Genomic DNA, 22476 nt, shown 5'->3' with positions numbered 1-22476 from the left:
GGGCTTAGGTCAGAGAGCCTGACAGTCGCCAGGAGCTGCCAGCAGTCCTGGCCGGGAGAAGGGCTCCGGCCCTGCCCTTGGTCGCTGGTCTGCCTGCCTCCTCCACGGCAGCCACTCCGGGAGGCCTGGCCTGCTCGCACACACCTCGCACACACCGTGGGATCCTGGAGGCCGGGCGGGGGGGGGGGGGGGGCTCACTGCACCTCTTTGTCACCCGGGCCACCAAGAGGCTTAAAGAGCTGTTCCCGCATCTGAAGCCTGAGGCGGGGTGGTGGGGACCCCAGGTGAAGCGCTGGCCAACGCCCCGCAGTGAGCGCCCGGCCCTTGACCCCTCAGCTGGGGGCCCGCGTCAGGGGCCTGCGCCCTCTCTTCGATTGTTGATAGTTTTGACTCTCTCCTGTGGTGTCAGCGTGGGAAGTGGAGACGTGTTCCAGCCACTTGGGTGGCCAGGTAGTGCCCAGGCCGGACGCCCCAACAGTGTCCAAATTCTTGCAGCACCTTTTCCTTTGGGGCCAGGCACCCCTCCCCCCAGGACAGACCATCTCACTGGGCCTGAGCGGCTAGGTGGACACCACCTCCCCTGGGGGCTCATTTGCGTCAAATATTCCGTCGTCTCTGTGGTGTCTTAGGAGGGAGCCGGCCCATCGGCCCAACACCAGCCGGGGGTCCACGAATGTCTGTTTAACCAACTGAAAATTCCCTTGGGAAATCCTCAGGGCAGAACAGAGCTGGAGGTGCAAAGTAGGAACAGGGGAATGACAATGCGTCTTTGTGTCTTGGGAACAAAATGTGGCTGTAACCCTCCTGAGGGGAAGCTGTAACCCTCCTGAGGGGAAGCCAACGCCCTCAGGCTTCTAGAAGGGATGTCTGAAAGATTTACAAGAACAAGTCTCCTTGTGACTCCCGAGTGGCAGCCAAGTTAAAACTTCGAGGCCTGGCTCTCTCAATCCCCTCTGGGCAGGCTGCTCTTGCAGGGGGAGGAGGGCTGGGGGAGTAGGGGGTGGCTGTCCGTCCCTTGAAGCCCCTCCTATACCAGCCCCAGGGGTGGACCAGAGTTGCCTTCCGGGTCTGTGCCCTGGGGGAGTGGCTGCTTGGGGCATGCTGGCCTTAACTCTCAGGAGGCACTAGGGCCAGAGGGGAAGAAGGGGCCTTACAGTCATCAGAAGCTCCCCCACATTTAAAGGGTACCCTTTCTGTGCAGCAGGTGGTCCAGCAGAAACCCACAGTAGCTGGGGGCGAGGAGACAAGAGGCGCCTTGGCAGGCTGGCTTTGGGGGTGGGTGGGGGGGAGTTTCAAGCAGAACTCCCAAAGGGAGGCTTTGGCTGCTTTGCCAGGAGCAGAGGAAGCGGCTCTGGGCGCCCTGGGGTGCTCCTGCGGCTGGAAGAAGGTGGGCAGGCGGGGTCCTCACAAGCCCTGTGCGTGGCCACTGCGGTGCCTCAGGGCTGAGCCCAGAGCCAGCTTCCCAGGCTCCGTCCGGCGGTGGAGACAAGCCAAGCACCACGCGGTCGTCACTGCGAACAGCACGTCGCAGCCTGACTCTCACTCCGTGCCAAGCCCAAGAACCAACAGACTTCTTTTTAATATAAAAACGTCAATGAAAAATTTATTTATTTATAAATTTTTCATGCTGGGCTACAAGTCTATATCGTACACTCAGGAATGTGCTGCAGACTTCATCCAGTTAGAAGTGATCACACCGGGACCCATACACAGCTTCCACGTAAGCCTAGAAAGTCTTAACATTAATTAACATAATTAAGGTATTTGCATCTAGAAAAAAATATACAGAAAAACTCCTTTTGGAGTAATCTGTGCCTCAATTTCAATGTCTGCTTTTCACTGACATTATCAATATATTCTTCTCACACAAGGTTTTATAAAAAGCCACAGATGACTGCCCAAATCTGACCAGCCACGCACAAAGGGCCTCCACCCACCTGTGTCCTCAAGTGCTCCCCATTTTTGCACGAAGGGTCAGCAGCACTTCTACCCTGGGGAAGCCTCATTTAAATTTGAATAATTCAGCCTCCCTTTTATTTCTCAGGATCAAAACAACAAGGGGTGTGGGGTTGCATAGAAAATTGGAACCTCGGAGACCAGGAAGGGCGCCTTTCGGGACGAAGAGTGACGCAGAGGGACGGCCTCCGGCCTGGGTCCTCGCGCGGCCCCTCCCGCCTGGCAGGGCTTTCGGATTCGAATCGGGTCCTGGAAGCTCTGGGAGACTGAAGAGGGGGTAAAGCGGCCCTTCAGCTCACTCGGCAAGTAGCACAAGAGATTCACAGTCTTATAGGCATTTTATAAAAATATAAATATGGGTACAGTTGCCTTCACAACGCTGGATACAACGCCCTTTAAAATTGGGTCTATAACCAAGATTTAAAAAATACACCTAAAACTTGGCTTAAAATATGTTAATATTTTATATTGTCATAAATGTTATGACATTTAATTGTGGCAAATCCATTTACTTTTTTTAAAAAAGTGTGCAATCGACTGTTAACTATAATAGAACTAACTAGAAAGGCTTGATCCCCACCTCCGTCACCGCCACACCCGAGCACCCAGGCTCCCACGGGAGCTCTGAAAACCGGCGGGCTTGGCGGCTGGCGGCCTCTCACCGGAGAAGGCGGAGGGGGGCCCGGGGCTTCCAAAACTCACGCGGAATCGTGTGTGTGAGAGGGGAAGGCGGGGCGGGCGGAGGAGAGGAGCGGAGGGGGAGAAGCCGGAGGGGACGGAGCAGCGCGGGGGAACCATCAGGCTGGGCGGTATTTTCAGTGCAACCAAGAAATGACAAAACTCAAGTTTTTAGTTTTAAGACTAAAAAAAAAAAAGTACATCTCCCCGCCCACCCCCCCCTTAACCACATTGACCACGCACAATATTTTCCAAACACAAAATTCAGGCGCACAAACATCACCCACAAATATGCACACACGTGATAAATAGTTTGGAGCCCACGGGAACCGCAGAGCGTCTCCTCCGTCGCGCGTCGGCCACGGGTCCTTCCACCTTCAGGAGAAAACATTTCGAGCAGGAGGATCCGGTGTCTCGGGATTCCGAACTTGCTGGTGGCGAGACTCAAATTTCAAAGGGGCTGGGGCCCGCGCTCCTCCCCCACCCGCGCGGCGGCGGGCGGGGCCGTGGGAAGCGCCCCGGCCGGTCCCCGGTGCCCGCGGGGGGAGGCGGCCCTGGCCCCCGGCCGCGGGCGGGCGGGCGGGCGCGGCCCCCGTGGGCACGGACGTGCGCGCCGGACTCGTGGTGGCCGCGGGCGCCGAGGGCCGGGCGCACACCGAGGTAGTTGGCGGGAAGGTACAGCACGGAGGACGCGCGGGGCCCGCGTGCGGGCCGGGGTCTGGGCCGGCATCACCGGCCTCCGCCCGCGTACTTGGCCTTGGTGATGAGATAGAGCGCGATGTCCTGGCGGCCGCCGAACGCGGCGATGTGCAGCGCGCTCCAGCCGTCGCGGTTCGCCAGGCGGACGTCCGCGCCGAACTTGACCAGCAGCTTCACCAGCTCCAGGTTGCCGTCGATGACCGACTGGTGCAGCGCGGTCTGGCCCTCGGGCCCGAACGAGTTCACGTTGAACTCGCAGCTGGTCATGCTTTGCAGCAGCGACTGCAGCTCCTGCGTGTTGCCCTTGCGCACGGCCTCCTGGAAGATGCGCTGCGTCTGCGGCGCCGAGCAGGTGGACAGCTCGGCTTGGCTCATGCTGCCGCCGGGCGCGGGCCGCGGCTCAGCGCGGGCGGCGGCTTCGGCGCGGGCCCCCGGCTGCCTCGGGGCGCGCCTCGGCGCATGGAAGGCGCGGCGCCCCCGGGCCCCGCACGCCACCCCTGGGCGCTCCGGGCGCTGGGGGCCGGGGGCCGGCGCCTCGGGACCCCCGCCACATCCAGCCGCGCCCGGCGGACGGGCGACGGGGGCGGGCGCTGCGCTCGCGGGGCCGGCCGGGCCGGGGCAGCGGCGCCGCGTTCCCGGTCCCTGCGCTCTCGGGCTGCGGCTGCACGCGCCTCGCCAGGCGCCGCTGCACTCGCCCGCCCGCCGCGCCCGGGCGCCGTTCACCTTCCTTATACTCGCCTGACAATGGGCGCCCGTGACGCGCGCGCCCGCCGCCCGCCCATTGGGCAGCGCCCGCGCGGGGCGGGGCCGCGAGGGGCGTGTCCGGCGGGGCGGCCGCGCGGCAGGGGGCGCTGGCCGCCGGTGGCGCGGGGCTGGGAGCCAGGTGGCCGCGGGTGGGCGGGGGTCCGCGTCCCCGCCGCCGCCCCGCCCACGCCCCCTCCAGCCACCCGGGGAATTCCAAGGTCCGCGCGCGAACAGGCCAGGCCCAGCCCGGGGCCGGGCGCGACCCCGAGGGGCGCGAGGGCCGCCTCCTCTGGTTGGGTCTTTGCTGGCATCTCGGACGGGGGCGGGGGAGCGCAGGGCTCGGCTAGAGACCCCCAGTCTCGCTCCCCGCTCCTGGAGTGCTGGCCGCGGACCCTCCGCGCCCCCAGCACCCCAGGCGCTCGCAGGGATGAGACCTGCCCAGCTCGGCCCGTAGGACACATTTCCCCCAGGGAGACAACTCCAGGACACCTCGGGACTGTGACCTCAGCCACGCGGGGCCTTTCCGCTGGAGAACCGCTCCCCTGGGGGCCTCGGTCACCCCGTTAGCTCCCTAACTTGACTGGCAAGAGGAGCCAGGCCCTGAGGTTTTCTCAGCCCTGCCCCAGAAGAAACGGGTCTGTGGCCCCTGGGCTGGGGTCGGCCTGGCAGTCAGCTACACTGCCGTAGAGGGGCCTACCTCCTCTCGCGGGCCACCCCATCCGCAGGAACTGGGCCGGGTGAGGCCTGGCCAGGTGAGCAGTCCCAGGTAAGGTGCCAATGCTGCGCTGAAAGGGAACTCTGAAATGACTCACTTCCAAACAGTAAACCCGCTTTTTATTGACAGGCACTAACACTGCCGCCAAATTCCCTCATTAGAATTTCAGTTTATAGCTCTGCTGTGGTCGTTGGAAATTAAGGAGGGATGAGCCTCAGAGCAGTCGGCCTGGGGCAGTCAGAGGCCACTTGGGATTCCTGGGAGGCAGCTGGGGAGACCACCCTGTTAGGCCCTGTTTGGTGGTGAACTCGGTGGGTGTCTGTCCCATGTCCCCTAGGCCTGGAGACCCACGTGGGTGAGGCGGCTGCCCCTGCCTGGGGTCCTTCTGGTAGCCAGAGCCGCCCAGGCCCCGTGCCCTGCTCTTCCCGAGGCTGGTGGTCCAGCCCCTCTGCTCAGCTGTGCTCCCCACTACACAGGTGGTTATGCCTTGAGCTGAGCACAGACCCAGCCCAGGCCCTGTACTCAGCCTGGCCCTGGCATGACTGGGGTGCTGCTGCTTTGGGGGAGCCCCTCCTTTGCCCACTTATCCTGCAGAGACACGTCCCTGGGCCCACTAAGGGGGCCTGGGGTCAGTGGCTGCTGAGCTGACCACCTTGAGAGTGGGGGTCCCTGTCCACTTCCAGCTGCCCTCCCCGCCAGCCCCAGAGACAAGCTGTGGTTGGGAGGGAGGCGCTGGGCTCTGTGTACTCAGGCCCATATTCGCCTCCGGAGTGGGGAGGGGTAACCCTGCAGCACGGAGGGGCCGCCACTCTGCAGGCAGGACCTCCTGCTGGTTGCGTCTGTGTTTTTTGTGTATCTGCCTGCTCGGCTGTGCCCAGGCCCATCCCCAGAAGGTGGTGGGTTCACAGAGCGAGGCCCCACCCAGGTGGGGGGCTCAGGCCCCCCTGGCCTGGAGAAGAGCGTCTGGAGACCCCGCTGGGCCCGGGAGCAGAGCCTGGGAGAAAAGTCCCATTGACACCCGCAGCGGGCGGCAGACAAAGGGGCCCTGTGAGCTCAGTGTGGGAACGTGAGGCCACCACCTCGGGGCATGAAATTGTCAGCTCGGTGCCCCCGGGCAGGGACGGTGTGGCCAGAGAGGCCACGGGAGCCCAGCCTGGGGTCACTGCCAGACCCCCACCCCCACCCCGCCCCGGCCTCAGCGTGGGTCAGACAGGTGTAGCCCTACGATCACACGACCCCCAGCCCTCTGCTCGTTTGTGGGGCTGGGGTGATGGCCACCCTGTCCGCGGGGAGCCCATGGCCCCTGCTTCTCCGTGGCAGAGGGGAACTGTGCCCGGGGTGGCCGTGGTCCACACACCATGTGCCCAGAGCTGCCCGTCCGAGGACAGGACCTGAGAGGGGCGTGGGGGCGCTGGCCCCCGGAAGCACTTCCTGATGTTTGCTGAAGGACGGGTCCAAAAGGAGGACATTTGTTCCGAATGATGTGCTGGGCGGGGAGGCGGGGGTTGGGGACCCCGCCAGGCCCTGTCCTGGGGCTCAGAGAAGCCCCCAGTGTCCATGACATTCCTTGGAGATGTCGTCGCTTCCACAAATAGGCAAGAGGCTCACCGGCTGGGAAGAAGCCCTCAACCTCGGATCTGGGGCGACAGGCCCAACGCTGACCAGAAGGCTGGACCGACGTCCTCTTGGGAGCTGGCCCGGGGGTGTGACCCCAGGAGTCCAGGGTTGGAGAGGGTGGCCTCCTCCCCCAGGGACCCCTTTCCTTTAGAGGCTCAGAACAGTGGGTGCTGGGAAGCCCCTCGGCTGGGGAGGGCTGGGTGGGGCGGCGGGGAGGACCGTGCGGAAGGGGCGCTGGCCGGGAGGCCGCGGCCACCTTAATGCGCTCGGCAGGGGAGGGAGGCTGAGCGGGCCTCGGGCCGCGGGGCGGGGCCTCCAGCTAATTCATTAAAATGTGTCGGGGAGCGTGGGAAAGAGGAGAGCGTTTCTTCCCAGCAGCCCAGACACCTGGTAGAAGGGCGCGAGGATAGAGATCAAATAACAAACACCAGCCCCGGGCCAGCGGCCGCGGAGGAAGGAGCCCGGGGCAGGAACTGCGGCAGACAGTCCCCGCGGCCTGGCACCCGGGCACAGCCCACCCTGCCGGCCCGGCCTCTGACCCCTAGCCCAAAGTGGGCCCGGCCGGTCACAGGGCGTGGAGGATGCTTCCCGCAGGACGAGGACCGGGGAGGGGGCCGGGGCTTGGACGGGCTAGCAGTGAGCCTATGAGCCCCCAGACGGACGGCAGCCAGCCTGGCAGCGGGAGGCAGGCCTGGCGGGGCCGTGCGGCCTGAGGACCGGGTCGTGCTCAGCTGTCCTGTCCTCTTCGTGGAGTGCTGAGTGGGGCTGGGGCAGATGCGTCTGAGGGCCTGGAGGGACATGGCCCAGCCCTGAGCCTGTGGCCGTGGCCTCTGTCCGGGGCTGCGAGTCAGGGCAGAGTCCCCAGGACGCAGCTGGCTGGGACACCCCCTCCCCCCTGCCCTCCCCCCCCCCCCCCCCCCCCCGGCTTCCTCTTAATCCTGTGGGGGAGGAGTGGTCGAGGCCGCTGTCCCAGGACAGGACATGGGGCCGGAGGTTCTGCTCCTGGAAGCAGGACCCCAGCTGCAGAGGGTCTCTGCCCCCGTGGGGGCCCGTTCACCCTGGCACCCATGTCCAGCCCAGGCCCTGTGACCTCAGGGGAGACGAGAGCCAGGTGGGCAGAACGGCCCCGCACACCGCCCTCGCCCCTGGGTGGCCCGTCCCATCTGTGGAGTGTGCCCTGGCCCAGCGAGGCCCAGCGTTGCTGGGGGGCTGAGTGAGTCTGTGCCCGGCACATGGCGGGGGCTACACCCCAGGGGGCTCAGAGGCCACAGCCATCCCTGGCGTGGTCAGGAACACGGGGCGGGGCAGAGGGTGCAGACGCCCAGCCCTGCAGCCAAATCTGCGCTGGTTTCCGCTCTGGGCAGGAAGGACAGGAAAGGGATGTGGGCCAGGGTGGGTGCGCATTCCTGGGGCTGAGCCAGGGGGAGGCAGGCGAGGGCAGGCGGTGGTCTGGTCCCAGGCCTGCTGCTCGCAGGAGACCCCCCGGGTGCCCACCCCGGGCCCCCAGGGGATTAGCGCAGGGTCTGAGCCTGTGTCTCCCTGGGCGAGAGCGCAGATACTTCCTGCCTTGTGATGACGAGGCTCCGACGCACGCGTGTTCAGGGCCTTCTACATGGCAAAGACCCGAGCGGGGGCTGCCCAGCCCGACGGCTGAGGCCCCGCAGGGTCACGGCCTGGCTGGGCGGGGGCCTTTCTGTCCCCCAGGACCCCCTCCTGTGCTTGCAAGAGTCTGAAGTCCCAGGGGAGCTACGGCCAGCTTCGCTGGGGGAAACCAGGGAAGACCCTGTCCCAGGACCTGGGGGCCTGGCCCTCATCCTGGGGGATGCGTGGTGGAGGGGGCGACAGAAACGGTCACAGCGCAGTGGGGGAACCCCCACCTCCCACCCACTGAGCTCCAGCAGGTTTGGGGGGCCGCCTGGGTCCAGCGCTCAGGCTGCGAGGGGCTGGCGAGCGCGGGGCAGGGGTGAGCGGAGACCAGAGGAAGGAGCCCGCGGCCACCAGCTGTGCAGCGTCTGCCATGTTTACTCCAGGCGTCGGGCCCCGCTCTCAGGAGGGGCCGCTGGCTGGGCGGGGGGCGCCCTCCAGGACCTCTCGGAAGTTGCTGGTGACTCGGGCCAGGTGGGAACCTTCCCAGAAGACTTTGCCGCAGCCGGTGCAGCAGTAGAAATGCCGCAGCCCGGGCCGCCGAAGCACGCCTGCCGGGACGCCCGCCAGCTGCAGCTGGGTGCCATTGGCCAGCGTGGCTGGCACTCGGGTCTGCAGATCTGCGTCCTCCAGCCAGCGGCAAGGGGGGTCATAGGAGCAGCCCCCGGGGGCCTCCTCCGGGGCTGAGCCTGGACATGGAAGCGGCCACCCTGAGCCCTGCCCGCAGGCAGGCGGCCCCCATCCCACTCTGTTCGCCCGCCCCCTGCCTCTCCTACTAGGAACCCTCTGGGTCACGGGGGACTGGCCTCTTCCTTCCTGGCCCTCCCCGTGGGGCACAGGCCCATTCCCTCCCCCCATCCCGGGGCTCCAGATGCCGGGGACCCCTCGTGTCCCTGGTGGGTGGCTCAGGGCTCACCTGCCTCCTGCTCACCATCGCTGTGGGGGCCCTCAGTGCCTGTCAGTCAAGGAAATCAGGGTCAGTCCCAGGGAAGGGCGGGGGGCCCCAGCACCCAGAAGGCACCCCCGAGTGCTCAGCCCCCACCCTGCAGGGAGAGGGCAAAGGGCAGGGGGCCAAGATGCTCTGTGCCAGCCCAGTTCCCTCCCATGGGAACTCACACCTTGGGACATTCTTGGGGCTCAAAGGTCCTTGGGAAACAAGTTCTGGGCACAAGATCGGCTGATTAGGGCACTTGGGGGCCTGAGAGCCGCGGGCCGGGCGGCGCGGGGGCGGCCCATCTGTGGCGATGAGCAGATAAGCCCACTGCCAAGGAGCGCGTTTCGCAACCAACCAGCATGGGGCAGGGCGGGGTGGGCAGAGGCCCAGGGGACCGTGGGGGCTCCGGGTGCAGGAGAGACCCCGTGGGAGGCCCCACCCCCGCAGAGGGCACTGGCCAGCAGGTGGGAGAAGCCGCCCAGGCCCGCTGACCCTGGTAATTTGCTCGGCAAACGTCACCCTGCAGATGGCTCCAGATGAACTGCAGCCGGAGGCTGAATGGAGGTGGTCCCCCGCCCAGTCCTGCTGCCTCCATGGGGCCCAGCGAGGCCACGACCTCAGGCCTCAGCTGACAGCCGAGGGGTACTGCCCAGGGCCAGGGCGAACCTCCAGTTGGGGTGTTGGGGGCCCCTACGGGGGCCACTGCTCATGTCCTGCCCCTCCCCCCGCCTCAAGCAAGTTGCAGCCGCTCTGCAGAGAGCAGAGAGCTGCCCAGGGCTGGACACTGGCCATCACCATCGCTCATCCACTGTGTGGGCGGCCCTGAGACTTCGAGGGATGCGGGCAGGGCAGGAGCGGCCAGCAGAGAAGATGGCACCCAGGGGCACCAACTGTGCAGAGGGGCCCTGGGCTCAGGCTCCCTCCTCAGGCTGTCCCAAGAGGCCCTTCTTCCGTTCCCGCCTGCCCTCCACGCAGGGAAGCTGAGGCTGGGCCCCTGATCTGGACACCCGGGGCTCGCCCGCCTTCCCGGGGGCCCAGGTTCCCCAACGTTCAGCCTGCTGCCCAGCGAGGCCCGTGGTACAAGGGCAGGCAGGTGTGAGCGTGCACGTGGCCAAGCGTGCACAGGCAGGCATGAGTGTGCACAGGCAGGGATGAGCGTGCACGTGGCCGAGCGTGCACAGGCAGGGATGAGCGTGCACAGGCAGGGATGAGCGTGCACAGGCGGGCGTGTGAGCGTGCACGTGGCCGAGCATGCACAGGCAGGGATAAGCGTGCACGTGGCTGAGCGTGCACAGGCAGGCATGTGAGCGTGTGTGCTGCTGAGCGTGTCTCTGCCTGAAAGCGTGTCTTTGCATGTGTGCAGGTACACTCCATGAGTGTGTCGGGGTGACTGAGCAGGGCCCACTGGGGAAAAGGTAGGGGACACGACCCTAGAGGCCCTGGGGGCCTGCACTGCAGGTCCCGTGGGCCAGAAGCCCCAGTCCCCTTCCTGGCGCCCCCCCGCCTGTGGGCACCGCCCTGGTGGCCCAAGTGGGTCAGCCCCAGGAGCACCCAGCGGCAGGGCTGCCGCCCACAGACCCCAGAGCCCCACTCACTGGCACCACCAGGGCCTCCCGGGTGGACGCTGAGCCGCACCAGCTGCTTCATCACGTCCTTGGAGACCTTCAGGTACTGGTCACAGTTGCAGGCCTGGGGGGCAGAGGAGGCGCTGGGGCCGCGGGGCATTCTTGCAGCCCCTCCGCCCCTAGCCCTGTACTCCCTGTGGTTCTGGCCCAGCCCAGGGGGTTTCACAGACACAGGACATCTCCCTTCCTCTCGCCACAGGACGCGGGGCACACCACCTCCGGGGAGCCCTCCCCCACTGCATGGGCTCTGAGCTGGCCCGGAGTGGCCTCTTCCAACTCCTGAGCCCCTGCAGGGCTCTGCCACCAACCAGCGGTCCTCCCCAACCCCAGCGCCAAGCCCGGGCCCCGATGGCTCAATACTGGTGAGGGACGGAGGCCCCGCATTAGAAAGTTAAGGGGGGCGGCCCTATAGTTGCTCTGACTCCTCAGCCCACTTTGGAGCAAGCCAGGGCCATTCCGGCGTCCATGCTTCTGTGACACCTGGCCCTGCCTCCCCCCGGGGGCTGGCACCATCTGGAGCCTGCTGGGCACAGCGTACGTGCAGGGCAGGAGCCCAGCCACGCAGGGTCCTGGTCTAGGACGTGCAGTGAGCTCCCGTGAAGACCTTGGCTCAGCCCCCCCGACCTCACCATCCCAGGGGTGGGATGGGCTTCCCGATGCGGCTAGCCCATCACTTCATTACGGCCACTGCCTGGCAGGGATCTAGACACAGGGTCCCCAGGGGCAGGCAAGGTGGGCCAAGCGGGAGAGCGGGGGGCGGGGGGCAGGGGGCGGGGGACTGACCGGCTCCCGGACGGGCACACAAAGGCGCCCTGTCAGCCAGGGGCTGAGCCGGTCCACGGGAGGGCTCCTGTTTGGTGCTCCTGGCACCCCCCTCACCTGGTGAGCCCTGTCAGTGCCCTGGAGGTGGAGTGCCTGGGGCGGGCAGTGGTGGGGGCCCCTGGAGCCATGGTTGGGGGGCTCCTGCCCCGCCCACACATGCCCTCTTTTCCCCCAAGCCTTTCATCATGGAGCTGGGCCTCGAGCATCACAGCCAGGGGTGGGCAGGTGCCAGATGGGCAGGGTCTATTTCCCAGAGCCCCCCGGAGGGCCTCCCCTCCCCCGGCCAGACTCCGGCGCAGGAAGACACCTGGGTGCTGCTCCCTTTTGGTTGCAGGTACCAGGGGCGACTGGGCAGGAGCGTGGGCGGAGCCCCGGCTGCATGTCAGGCCCGTGGGCACTCCAGGCCCAGCCAGGAAGGAGCTGGAAAGAGGCGGGCCAGCTGGTCTCTGGGCTGGGCTGCTGCCTGGGGCCCCCAGAGGGTTAGCACCAGCAGGTACGGGAGCCCGGTGGGGTGGGGTCCTCTGATGGGGTCTGCGGTCTTCCCAGGACCCGGCAGTGCGCAGCCGGGGCGGGGCGCCAGCTCACGCTGAGTCACGCACAGACAAACGCCCGGTGCCCCGCAAGGCCTGCCCCACCCTCGGGAAGCGCCGGTGCCGGCTTTCCCACGGCCGCTGCCCACGGCCAGGCCTGGCGGTCACCCCTGCCCCCACCACCACGCCCAGCTGGAAGAGCCGGTTCCGAGCCGCCTGCCCGCCCTGTCTTGCGGTCCCCGTCTGCAGGAGGGCCGGTACTCAGGGCCTCCCTGTCCATCTCCTGTCCCCCGAAGAGTCCAGCCACCCTTGCTCGGCACCCAGAGCGGAGCCAGGGGCTGAGCACCCACCCAGTCAGGGGCTGACGGCCCGTCCCCCTGCCCCATGGGGGAGGATGGAGCCTCCAAACCCCTGTTCTTGAAGGAGCTTCCCAGGGGCTGAGAAACCTGCTCACGGTCACCCATCCGCTGGGCAGGCACCCCAACCTGGCAGGGGCCTCAGCCCGCTGTGCAGGCGTAGGCAAGTGGTGTCTGAGCTGGGCCCACTCCCTGCAGGGGCTGTGCAGACCCCAGACTTGGACATCAGCGGATCTGGTCAGACACCAGTGGGGACTGTGGGTGCCCCGGACAGTGTGGTCTCCTGGGTCCCTAGAGGTGTCTGAGACCCCATCCAGGCTGGAGGCCTGAGGGCAGGGCGGACCTCCACCCCTAGAGCCTGGTCAGGCGGGTGAGTGGGGGCAGGAGGGGTGGGCAGGCTCCTGACTCCCCTGTCCCGGGGTCCGCCTGGGCCTGGCTCCCACAGCGCTCAGGCTGTCTGGAGCTCATGCCCACTGAGCCGCCCGACTCCGGGTAGGACTAAGGCCCTCCTAGGCAGGGTCTGGAGCCCACCGTCAGGGAGGCTGCCTCCCCGGGGTGAGGCCGCCAGCAGGGACCGGCCCAGGGGGCTGGTGGTGGCCCAGGACCCAAAGCCAGGCAGGTGCGCTGGGCAGCCCGCCCTCCACAGCCCTAGGAGGGCGGTGAGGGGCTACTCCGGCCACTTCCTTGGGAGGCATCCCTGCCCGCGATGGCCTGGCATGTCTGTGAGCCTCTGAGACAGAGCTGGGGAGGGGCGGCTGGAGAGGTGCTGGGAGCCTGTCCACGAGCAGCCTGCTCTCAGCTCCGAGCCCAGGAGTCCTGGCCGCAGCGGCCGGGGTAGCAACTGCATCCAGCAGCGCCTGCCGAGAGGGAGGCCCCGGGTTTGCCCCGAGTCACGTGTCTCCAGGCATGCCTGCTCCCACCAGCCCAGGGCACACACACGCCAGGGCCCACGGTGTGTGCTGTGCCGCTGGGCGGGGACGGCTGGTGCGCTGGGGTCAGGACCGGGGGAGGGCTGCCACTGAGGGCCTGGCCGAGCCGAAGAGGCCAGCGGGAAGGCCAGGCGTGGGTGCCAGTGGCCTTCCCCTCACCCATGCTCTGCCACGGGCCGCACACAGCCTGGTGCAAACTGCCTGTGAACACCCTTAGGCCTCCACCAGTCCTGGGCCAAGTCGGGGGCTGGAGCGGGCCACACGGGGCCGCCAGGGCACAGGGCGTGAGACGGAACCAGTGCTTCTGAGGGGGCAGGACCACAGGCTGGGAGCCTAGTGGAGGGATCCACTTCTGAGAACCTTGGCAAGGCTCCCTGCCCTGCCAGCGGCAAGCTGGGACTGCGCTCCCGGTGGTCCAGTGCCCTGGCGAACCCCACAGGCCTCGCTGCCCACCCCCAGCGGGAGCCAGGCCCTCCAGGATGGGAGATGAGGTCAGTCTGGTACCCAGGCCCTGGAGGCCCCACAGGCAGGGAAGATGGGGGCCTGGGCTGAGAAGCTACGACATGCTCTAGAACAATACCTGTTCCGTACTCGTTTAGAGCAAATTTACAGCAAAGGGTAAAAAAGCAGAAAAAATAAACATCATCTTCGCACAACCACGCGGCAAGAAAAGCACCCGTGGGGCGGGGGGTTGCAGATGCCTTTCCGCGCACTTGGCAAGTGCCTCTCACTTGTGTCAGAGGCCTGGGGATGCAGCGGGCCTCAGCTGCAGGACACCAGTGTGTTCCCAGGCTCCGGGCCCCATTTGGTCCCTGTCAAGCTTCCCCCACCCCCCATCCTTGCCTGAGGTCCTGAGACCGCTGGGTCCAGAGGGCCCCCTGGGCCGGTTTGTGCACCATGACCCCCCAGAGCCGCCCCAACAAATGGTGCTGGGCGCAGGGACAAAGGGCTGGTATGAAAGACCCCTCGGCGGGGGGGGGGGGGGGGGGGGGGGGGGGGGGGGGGGGGGGTGGGCCCGACACCCTGTGGATGGACTGGCGGTGATGGAGGAAGCGATTAGGCGTTGCCTGGGTCTGCCCTCCACCTCGCTCTCCCACGCTGTCCGGCGGCTCTGGAGGGGCCCTGGGTCATCTGTCAGCTCCGAGTGCCCAGGCAGAGCTGCGCGCCTCCTTCCAGACCAGCCCTGGCCCCGGGCTGGGGGCTGGGAACCCTGCTGCCCCTCCACCACCCTGGCTGAGCCCTCAGGCACTGGGGGGGTGACCCCTTCCCCACCACAACACGTGGGGGCAGCAGGGCCCAGCCCAGGCCTCCCAGGAGGTGTGGGGTTGGGGTGGGGCCTGCTTGGGGAGGTCTGAAACCCCAGCCAGGGCTCTCCTGACCCGTGAAGCAGGCTCCAGTCCCCCGCCGGCGCCTCTGTCCCCGTTGCTGGAGACCCAGGCTGGCAGCCCCGCGGGGCCGCTCCATGCCTGCCCTGTCCCCCGGCCCAGGGAGGTCAGTTCCCACAGGCCCAGCCCCTCCCCCACCCGGCCATGGCCAAGCCCCTTTGGGGGCCGCAGGCAGGGTGGTGGGGGACCGGCCTCCAGCGCTGTCGGCACCCCAGGGGGCAGAGCCGGGTTGGGGCCCCGGAGACCACAATGGGGTCAGCTCTGGGCTGGCGTGGATCCCTCTCTGCATGAGGGTGCCTTGGAAGCACCCGGGTCCTTGGGGTGCAAGAGCACCCGCCTCAGTGTGGCTGTGTGTGTCTGTGTATGCACGTGTGTCCTTGTGTGTCCATATGTGTGTGTCCCTGTGTGCGTCTGTGCACGTGTCCTTGTGTGCACGTGTCTGTGCATGTCCATGTGCACGTGTGTCCCCGTGTGCATGTGTCCTTGTGTGTGTGTGTTCCTGTGTGCACGTGTCCCTGTGTGCATGTGTCTGTGTCCGTGTGCACGTGTCATTGTGTGTGCACGCATGTCTGTGTCCGTGTGCACGTGTGTCCCAGTATGCGTGTGTACGTGTCCTTGTGTGCACGTATGTCTACGTGTGTGCACACGTGTCCTTGTGTGCACGCATGTCTGTGTGTGTCCGTGTGCGCATGTATCCCCGTGTGCACGTGCATCTGCGTGCATGTGTCCTTGTGTGTGCATGTCTGTGCGATTCCATGTGCACGTGTTCCCATGTGCGTGTGCACGTGTCTGTGTGTGCATGTGTCTGTCCCTGTGTGCACGTATGTCCGTGTCCATGTGCACGTGTGTCCCCGCGTGCGTGTGTGTACGTGTCTGTGTCCGTTTGTGTCCTTGTGTGTGCATGTCTCTGTGTCCTTGTGTGTGCATGCATGTCTGAGTCCGTGTGTGCATGTGTGTCTGTGTGCATGTGTCCGTGTGCACGTGTCCTGATGTGTACACGTATGTCTGTGCGTGTCCATGTGCACACGTGTCCCCGTGTGCGTGTGTGCACGTGTCTGTGTCCCTGTGTGTCCTTGTGTGTGCATGTCTGTGTGTCCTTGTGTGTGCACGCATGTCTGTGTCCGTGTGTGCATGTATCCCTGTGTGCGTGTGCACGTGTTGTGTGTGCATGTCTGTGTCCATGTATGCACGTGTGTTCTTGTGTCCAAGTGTGTTCCTGTGTGTGTGCACGTGTCCTTGTGTGCACGCATGTCCGTGTGTGCATGTGTGTCCCCATGTGCGTATGCACGTGTGTCCTTGTGTGTGCACACGTCTCTGTGTGTCCCTGTGCGTGTGTGCACCTGTGTCTGTGTGTGCATATGTCCATGTGTCAGGTGAGGACACGAGTCTGCAGGAGTAGAGATGCCCTCCGGTGCATGCACACACACATTCACACTCGGGGTGCAGAGGTGTGTCCCGGGCCTCCACCGTGGGGTGGGAGGAGCTGTGACGGGAGTGCTGCCTCTGCAGGCGGATGGGGAGGGGACGGGCACTGGGGACAATGAGAGGAAAGCACGTCTGGTGCCGCGGAAGATAAGCACGGGTCCGAGAAGCAGCCTGCATGACAGGGGCCTGACTGAGGGGCAGCCTGGCCAGCGTCGCCCCACCCGCCCCCCGCCTGGGACCAGGGTGGGTCTGAGCCCCGCCCTCAGGCTCTGGGCTGTGGTTGGGGTCCCTCCTCGCCCCCCTGGTGCCTTGATCCTCTCAAGCTGTCCCCTCCTCTCCCAGCCGCAGTCCCAACCCAGGTCCACTGTGTGGGGACAGCGGGCTGACAGCTCAGGCCGCCAGGATAAGACCCCACGTCCATTCACCTGGAGGCAGGCACCCACCCAGGCAGGCAGAGGGCTGTGAGCATGGCCCAGGTGGGTGGTGAAGCCCCCCGGCCCCTCACAGTGGACGGTCGCAGCCCCTGCCCCACTGGGGCCAGCACGCAGGTCTCAGACCGCCGGTGGGAGTGTGCTGGCTGCTCCCGCCCACCGGCTCTGTCCTTGCCTTCGCCAAGTCCAGCGACCGGCCGCCTGGGCCCTTAGGAGGGACAGCGCCAGTGAGGGCTGCCCGGGACCTGCTCCCAAGCCCGGGGCCCCAACGCAGGGAAGGGGCATCGCAGAGCTCACTGTTCCCAGGGGACAGGCAGGCATGGCCAGGACCCCCAGTGTCTCTGAGGCCAGGGCGGGTGGGCAGCCACAGGCCCCAGGTTCACTCAAATACAATCTGGGTCAGAGAATGCGGCGGGACTCAGGTCCTGGGGCAGTTCCCCACCCCTGGGGCCCCCTCAGTCTACCCTGGGCGGCAGGTCCTTGGGACCCCACCCAAGCAACTCCCGAGGCGGCACACAGCCCCTCCCGCGGCTCCCGGTTACTCCACCAGGCACTATGTGCCCCTAGGCCCCCCAGGACCCCACTGGGAGCACAGGAGACCCTTCCCTGAGCAACCCCTCTAGGCGACCCCTCCCAGCGGTCCCCCGGGCGGCCGTGCCCCTTCGCCGTCCCCAGGAGCCCGGGTGGCACCCCTTTCTCGGGGCTCCCCGGCACCCCCGTCGCGGCAGGCGCGGGCAGTTCCCAGACGGGGGAGGGGCGCGGCCGTGAGAACCGCCGGCGGCGGGCGCGTGGGAAAGCGGGCGGAGGGGCGGCGCGGGGGGCGGGGCGCGCCTGGGAACGGCCCCCGCCCCCGCCGGCCTTTGAAAGGGCCACTCAGGGCGCCCGGCCCGGATTCAAAAGCAAACGGCCGCCCGCCCGCCCGCCCGCCCGCCCGCCTTCCCGCGCCGCCGGCGGGGCGAGGTGGGGCGGGGGACCACAGCCGCCCAGGGCCGTGTGGGAGGGGGTGGGCGCCAGCCGGCGGGAGAGGGGTGCGGGCTGGGGAAGTCCGGGAGGGGCCGCCCCCGTGTGCCCCCGCCACAGGCAAGTAGGGCTTGGCCCTCAGACAGTGGGGGGCGGCCTGTCACCCACAGACCAAGGAGGGGGCGCCCCAGAGTCTTCCTCCAAAGGATGGTGGTACTCCAGGAACTGTGCTGGGGACCTGGAAGACTTCCTGGAGGAGGTGGCATCTAAACTGAGGCTTGGCAGGCCTGGTGGACAGAGCACCTGCTCAGGTGCACCCATAGCTGGGGTGACATGTGGGATCCAGTGAGGTCAGCAAAGGCTGGCAGGAGCCAGGTAGCTGGGGGTCCCCGGTCCTTCCCTTCCTGCCCCTCCCAGGGCTACTGAGTCAGGCCAAGCCGGAGAGGACCGCTTTCCACCACCAACTGCTCTGCCCAGCCCAGCTCCTCCACTTCTCGGAGGGACCCCAACAGTGCACCTTCCCATGCCCACTGCCCACCTTCTCCTGAGGCTCCTCGTTCCGGGTTGGCTGTGGGCTCACCAAGACCCCTACCCACCCAGGTCAAGACCCCACCAGCCACCCTGGCTCCCTTGGAGACCTTCGGGGCCACCCTTGCCCCAGATGTGCCTCCAATGACTGGCCCTGCTCAGGGTGGTGGGTGGGCGGAGGGGCTGCCTGGGAGGGGGCAGGAAGGGGTCCCCTCCCCCCAACTACTCTGTGTGGCCAGGGAGGGAAAGGTGGCCAGGTAGGGTGGGGTGACGTGTGCCTTTCCTGGTGCCTGCCCACCCGCGGGTGCCCCCCGCACGGGCCATCTAGCCAAAGGCCACTGCCCTGTTAGCACATGGACGGGCTCGTGACTGCCCGGCAGGCCTCACTCTGTCACCGCGAGGACCCTCCCACACCCAACCAGGGCTGCACACTCCGAGGCCCCGAGCCTGTCCTGCCTGCTCCATCCAGGGCTGAGGGAACAGTGGCCAGGCCCCTGCGTCCATCCAGCCCTCTCTGGCACTAGCCCCAGCAGCAGAGGTGGGGGGGGTCCCCTGCAGGAGCAGCTGTGGGCAGCGAGTGGACACACAGGGTTGCTGGCGACGAGCCACCCCCTGCAGACCCCGAGGCCTGTGCTCACCGGCTCTGGCTCCTGAGCTGTGAAGTCTGGCCTCTGGGGGAGGGTGTCTCCCGCCCTCCCGCCAGCCTGGCCACAGGGGACCCTCACACTGAGACGGGCCCTCTTCCACCCTCCCTGCTGCTCCGGCTGGGCCCGTGTGCCCCTCACCCTGAGGAAGGCAGGCCCTCAGGGCCCTGCCCTCCCTGTTTGTTTCTCTCGAGCTCACTGAGCGGTGGGTTTAGAGCTGGCCTTTGACGTGTGTGGGGTTCCCTGGTGGCTCAGGTGGTAAAGAATCTGCCTGAAATGCAGGAGACCTGGGTTCAGTCCCTGGGTGGGGAGGACCCCCTGGGGAAAGGCATGGCAACCCGCTCCAGTGTTCTTGCCTGGAGATTTCCACGGACAGAGGAGCCTGGTGGGCTGCAGTCTGTGGATCACAGAGTCAGTCACGACTAAGGGCCTGACACTCTGACACACCCGGCCAGGGGCTCCTGCTGGCTCCGTGGCTGGCTCAGGCAGTGACGTGGGCTGGGGGAGGGTGCAGAGGAACAGGAGCCCCCAGACTCTCGGGTACCCTCTTGCTGACCAAGGTGCCTTACTGACCCCGGGCCTGAGGATGGAGCCAAGGGTACCAGGCGGCTCCCAGAGGCCTGCCTGTCCTCTCCCACCCACACCGGCTCCCCTCAGGCCCACGTCACGCTGGCCTGGCGGGGGCCAGTGGTCATGGCTGGGGACCGTGTCCACCTCACGGGTCTGTGTACCAGGACCCGGGCACCCCAGGCACTGGGCCCTTCTGGGCTACACAGCTGTCCTCTGTCGGGTGAGGCCGTGCCCTCGGAGTGCCCACTTTGAGCGGGTCAGCCCTTTTAAACAGTGACCCTCTGGGGCTTTCCTGGTGGTCCAGTGGTTAGGAATCTGCCTTGCAAAGCAAGGGGAGTGAAAGGGTTAGTTGCTCAGTTGTGTCCAATTCTTTGCGACCGGATGGACTGCAGACTGCCAGGTTCCACTGTCCATGGAGTTCTCAAGGCAAGACACTGGAGCGGGCAGCCACTCCCTTTTCTAGGGGATGAACTTCCTGACCCAGGGACTGAACCCAGGTCTCCTGCATTGCAGGCGGACTGTTTACCATCTGGGCCTCCAGGGAAGCCCCAGACGTTCACTTTCAAAAAGGGCCGACCTGCTCAAAGCCGGAACTCCGAGGGCACAGTCATACCAGTCCAGCCCCTGGTCTGGGAAGATGCTGCATGCCTCCGGACCGCGGAGCCCACGCAGCACAGCCACTGGAGCCTGCATCCCAGACACTGTGCTCCCCGAGTCAGACGTCTGAGGACCGTAGCTTAGGAGCAGGCCCTGCGCACGGCAGCGGGGACCCAGCGCGACGACAGCGAGACTCCCGTTTAGAGTGAGCACCTGTCAGCGTCCAGGAGGTGTATCCCGGGGGGACCCCAGACAGGGGGTAGGGGCCCCTCTCAGGAGCACATGGTCAGGACCGAAGTCCAGAGAGGAGCGGCCCCAGGACAAAGGGAGCCAGGAGGTGGGTGCTTGGAGGGCACCTCCAGTGAGCTGGGTCCTCCCGGGCACTGAGCCGGGCCCCCGCCCCGGCCACTCCAGGGGCCTCTTCGCATGTCTTGGACAACACGGGCCCCTGGGAGCCCTGCGGGAGGACGTGAGGTCCACGTGGAGCAGGTACGCTGACAGACAGCCGGCTGGCTGGCACCTGAGGCAGCCCACTTCAGTGCAGGGGTGTGGGCGTTGCTGTCATGCCAGCCATGGGGCCTTCATAAAGAAGTGGGCCACCCCGGGCCATGGGGGTCCAGGTCCTCAGGTCCCCCAAGAGCCAAGTGCTGGGACCCAGGCTGGGCTCCAGTGGACCCGGGGCATTCCCGGAAGGGGAGGAGTGCGTTGAGAAGGTGGCCCTGTAGGCTGTGGGGAGGCCTGGGGCGATCTGCGGGGCCCACCTGAGTGCCCCCTCGGGGGGCTGTGCTGAGCTTGCCAATGACCCTGCACCCTGGCTGGCATCCTGAGTCTGGGGGCACGCTGGGCCCGTCAGCCCCCCCGCCCTGGAGGCCTGTGACAGGCCCCTCCTGCGGCCTCGGGAGCCAGTGGCCCCAGGTCCCTGCCTGCACAGGGTGGGGCCCCTCCTCCTGCAGCCTTTGTGCCTGTGTGACCCCGGGGGCACGGAGTGTGGGAACGGGGCTGGGGGCCGAAGAGCACAAAGGCGGGGGGGGGGGGTGGGGGTGGGGGGTGGGGGTGGGGTCAGGGCTGCCGCCTCTTCCTGTCCGTCCCCACGTCTGTTGCTGCCCCTCAGGACACAGGGAGGGTCTCCATGCCTGGGGACGGCTGGGCACCGGTGACCTGCTGGCCCCTGTGTCCAGACTCCAGGCCCCCGTCACTGTGGGCCTCCCAGGTGTGGTGCGGACGCTGGAGGCCACTCAGGCCCTGAGAGCCCTCGCTCAGCCGGCTCCCCACCAGACATCAGCCCGGGCAGCACCCTCCTCCCTCCCACGGCCTCTGCCCAGCTCCGGGCTCCTGGGCCGTGAACCCACCCCGGAGGCCCCGCCCCGAGGCCCTGACCCTGGCTGCAGGCTCCTCCCCCAGCACCGCCCCCGAGGGGACCCTCTGCTGAGAGCACCCCCCTGAGGTGGGGTAACTGTCCTCCTAGAGGCCACTTCCGGGGCCAGCGTCACTGACCCCCAGGATACCCCTCATAGGGGCATAGCCCATTCCCCACCACAGAAGAGGGGGCTGCAGGGATGGTAAAACAGATGTTATGCCTGACCATGCCTGGGTTCCTGCTCTGGGACTTTTTTTAAGCTTAAATTTCTTTGATAAGATCCTTTCCCAGGGTAGACGGCACTGGGAACGTCCTCCTGGCGGACATTCCCGATGGACGGTCCCAGGCCCCAGTCACCAGCTCCGGGGGTCATGACCCTGCCCTGCTGGAGGGATCCAGCGCCCCTCGCCCTCTGGGACCTGGGGTGGGCGGGCTGCCCCCCCCACGGCCAGGGGCCACCCCCGTGCGGCCAGGCCCACTGACCCCTCCAGCCTCACTCGCTCCCGCCGCATACCCTGATGTGCAGCCCCAAGAGCGGCCAGCGGGCTCTGGGAACGGTTCGTGTGTCCAGTGGGTTTTCCCTCTGGGAACAGCACCAAAATAGCAGAAGGAAGGAAAAGAAAATGGAAACTCAGCCTGGCGGCGGGAGCTCTCCAGGGAGGCGGCCAAGCTCTGGCCTGGGCAGGGGCGGTGGTGGCTCTGAGCCAGCGTCCAGGGAGCTCGGGCCCCGGGGGCACAGGATGGGACCCTGCTGGCCGAGAACCACACGGAGGTGCCCCCTCGGTCAGTCCTATGCGTGCAGCTCTCTGCTGGCCAGTGGCCAGTGCCCTCGGATGTTCACCTGGGCTCAGGGGCCAGGCAGGCCGGGGCTGTGGCCTCAGGCAGGGCAGGGTCCGCAGTCGCATGGAGCCAGTGGTCACTGTGCCTCGGGCCATCAACTCGGGGCGTCCACGCAGCCTGGGCTTCCCTGTCCACTTGGGGGAGGCCCTGAGGCCAGCCGGCTCAGGCACCGGGAGCGAGCTCAGACAGGGAGTGGGGAGGCCACTGAGCTGGGCCGGGAAGGGAAGTCATTCCCAGCCACCGTGCTGGGCTGAGCTCCTGGGTGAGGCTGGGAGTCTCATGGCTAGGGGGCTCTTGGGGCGGGGGGAGGTGGGGTGTGTTACCTGAGGCGCCCTGCCCTGGGGCAGGCATTGCCCTTCAGCAGGGAGCATTCTCCACTCACGGGCACTGGGCGCTGCCGAGGACCGTGGTGGGAGCCGCTGGCGTGACCCCCGACGCCCGCGTGGCCCCCGACGCCTGCGTGCTGACAGGCTGCATGCGGATTCAAGCA

The 22476-nt window shown here is 66.7% G+C and overlaps 2 protein-coding genes across 30 annotated transcripts in view; both read right to left on the bottom strand.

Moving 5' to 3' along the window:
• Nucleotides 1-1571: 1571 nt before the first annotated feature.
• On the bottom strand, nucleotides 1572-4034 carry NRARP (NOTCH regulated ankyrin repeat protein). Its single transcript, XM_042245358.2, has one exon. The coding sequence runs from the start codon at nucleotides 3706-3708 to the stop codon at nucleotides 3364-3366; it is 345 nt and encodes a 114-aa protein (XP_042101292.1). The 5' UTR covers nucleotides 3709-4034; the 3' UTR covers nucleotides 1572-3363.
• Nucleotides 4035-4894: 860 nt separating this feature from the next.
• The window catches only part of EXD3 (exonuclease 3'-5' domain containing 3), a 77037-nt gene continuing 59455 nt past the window's right edge, over nucleotides 4895-22476 (bottom strand). For 28 of the 29 annotated variants that reach the window (XM_042245318.1, XM_027966046.2, XM_042245322.1 and 25 more), the window contains 3 exons: nucleotides 10583-10676; nucleotides 8970-9008; nucleotides 4895-8742 (listed from right to left, as the gene is read on the bottom strand). In XM_042245318.1, coding sequence (XP_042101252.1) covers nucleotides 8456-8742; nucleotides 8970-9008; nucleotides 10583-10676 — 420 coding nt within the window. In that variant the 3' untranslated portion in view covers nucleotides 4895-8455. Of the gene's footprint in view, nucleotides 8743-8968; nucleotides 9009-10582; nucleotides 10677-22476 lie in introns of those variants that run through there. The other variant, XR_006059034.2, reaches the window with a different exon arrangement.

Source organism: Ovis aries, chromosome 3, assembly GCF_016772045.2.
Source record: "Ovis aries strain OAR_USU_Benz2616 breed Rambouillet chromosome 3, ARS-UI_Ramb_v3.0, whole genome shotgun sequence".
Taxonomy (NCBI): Eukaryota; Metazoa; Chordata; class Mammalia; order Artiodactyla; family Bovidae; genus Ovis; species Ovis aries.
The sequence above is the reverse complement of the archived record's forward strand: the minus strand, read 5'-3'. Positions and strand labels throughout refer to the sequence as shown.

Bases quoted from the DNA above. Each gene is read 5' to 3' on its own strand.
- NRARP (XM_042245358.2), bottom strand. From the start codon at position 3,708: ATGAGCCAAGCCGAGCTGTCCACCTGCTCGGCGCCGCAGACGCAGCGC.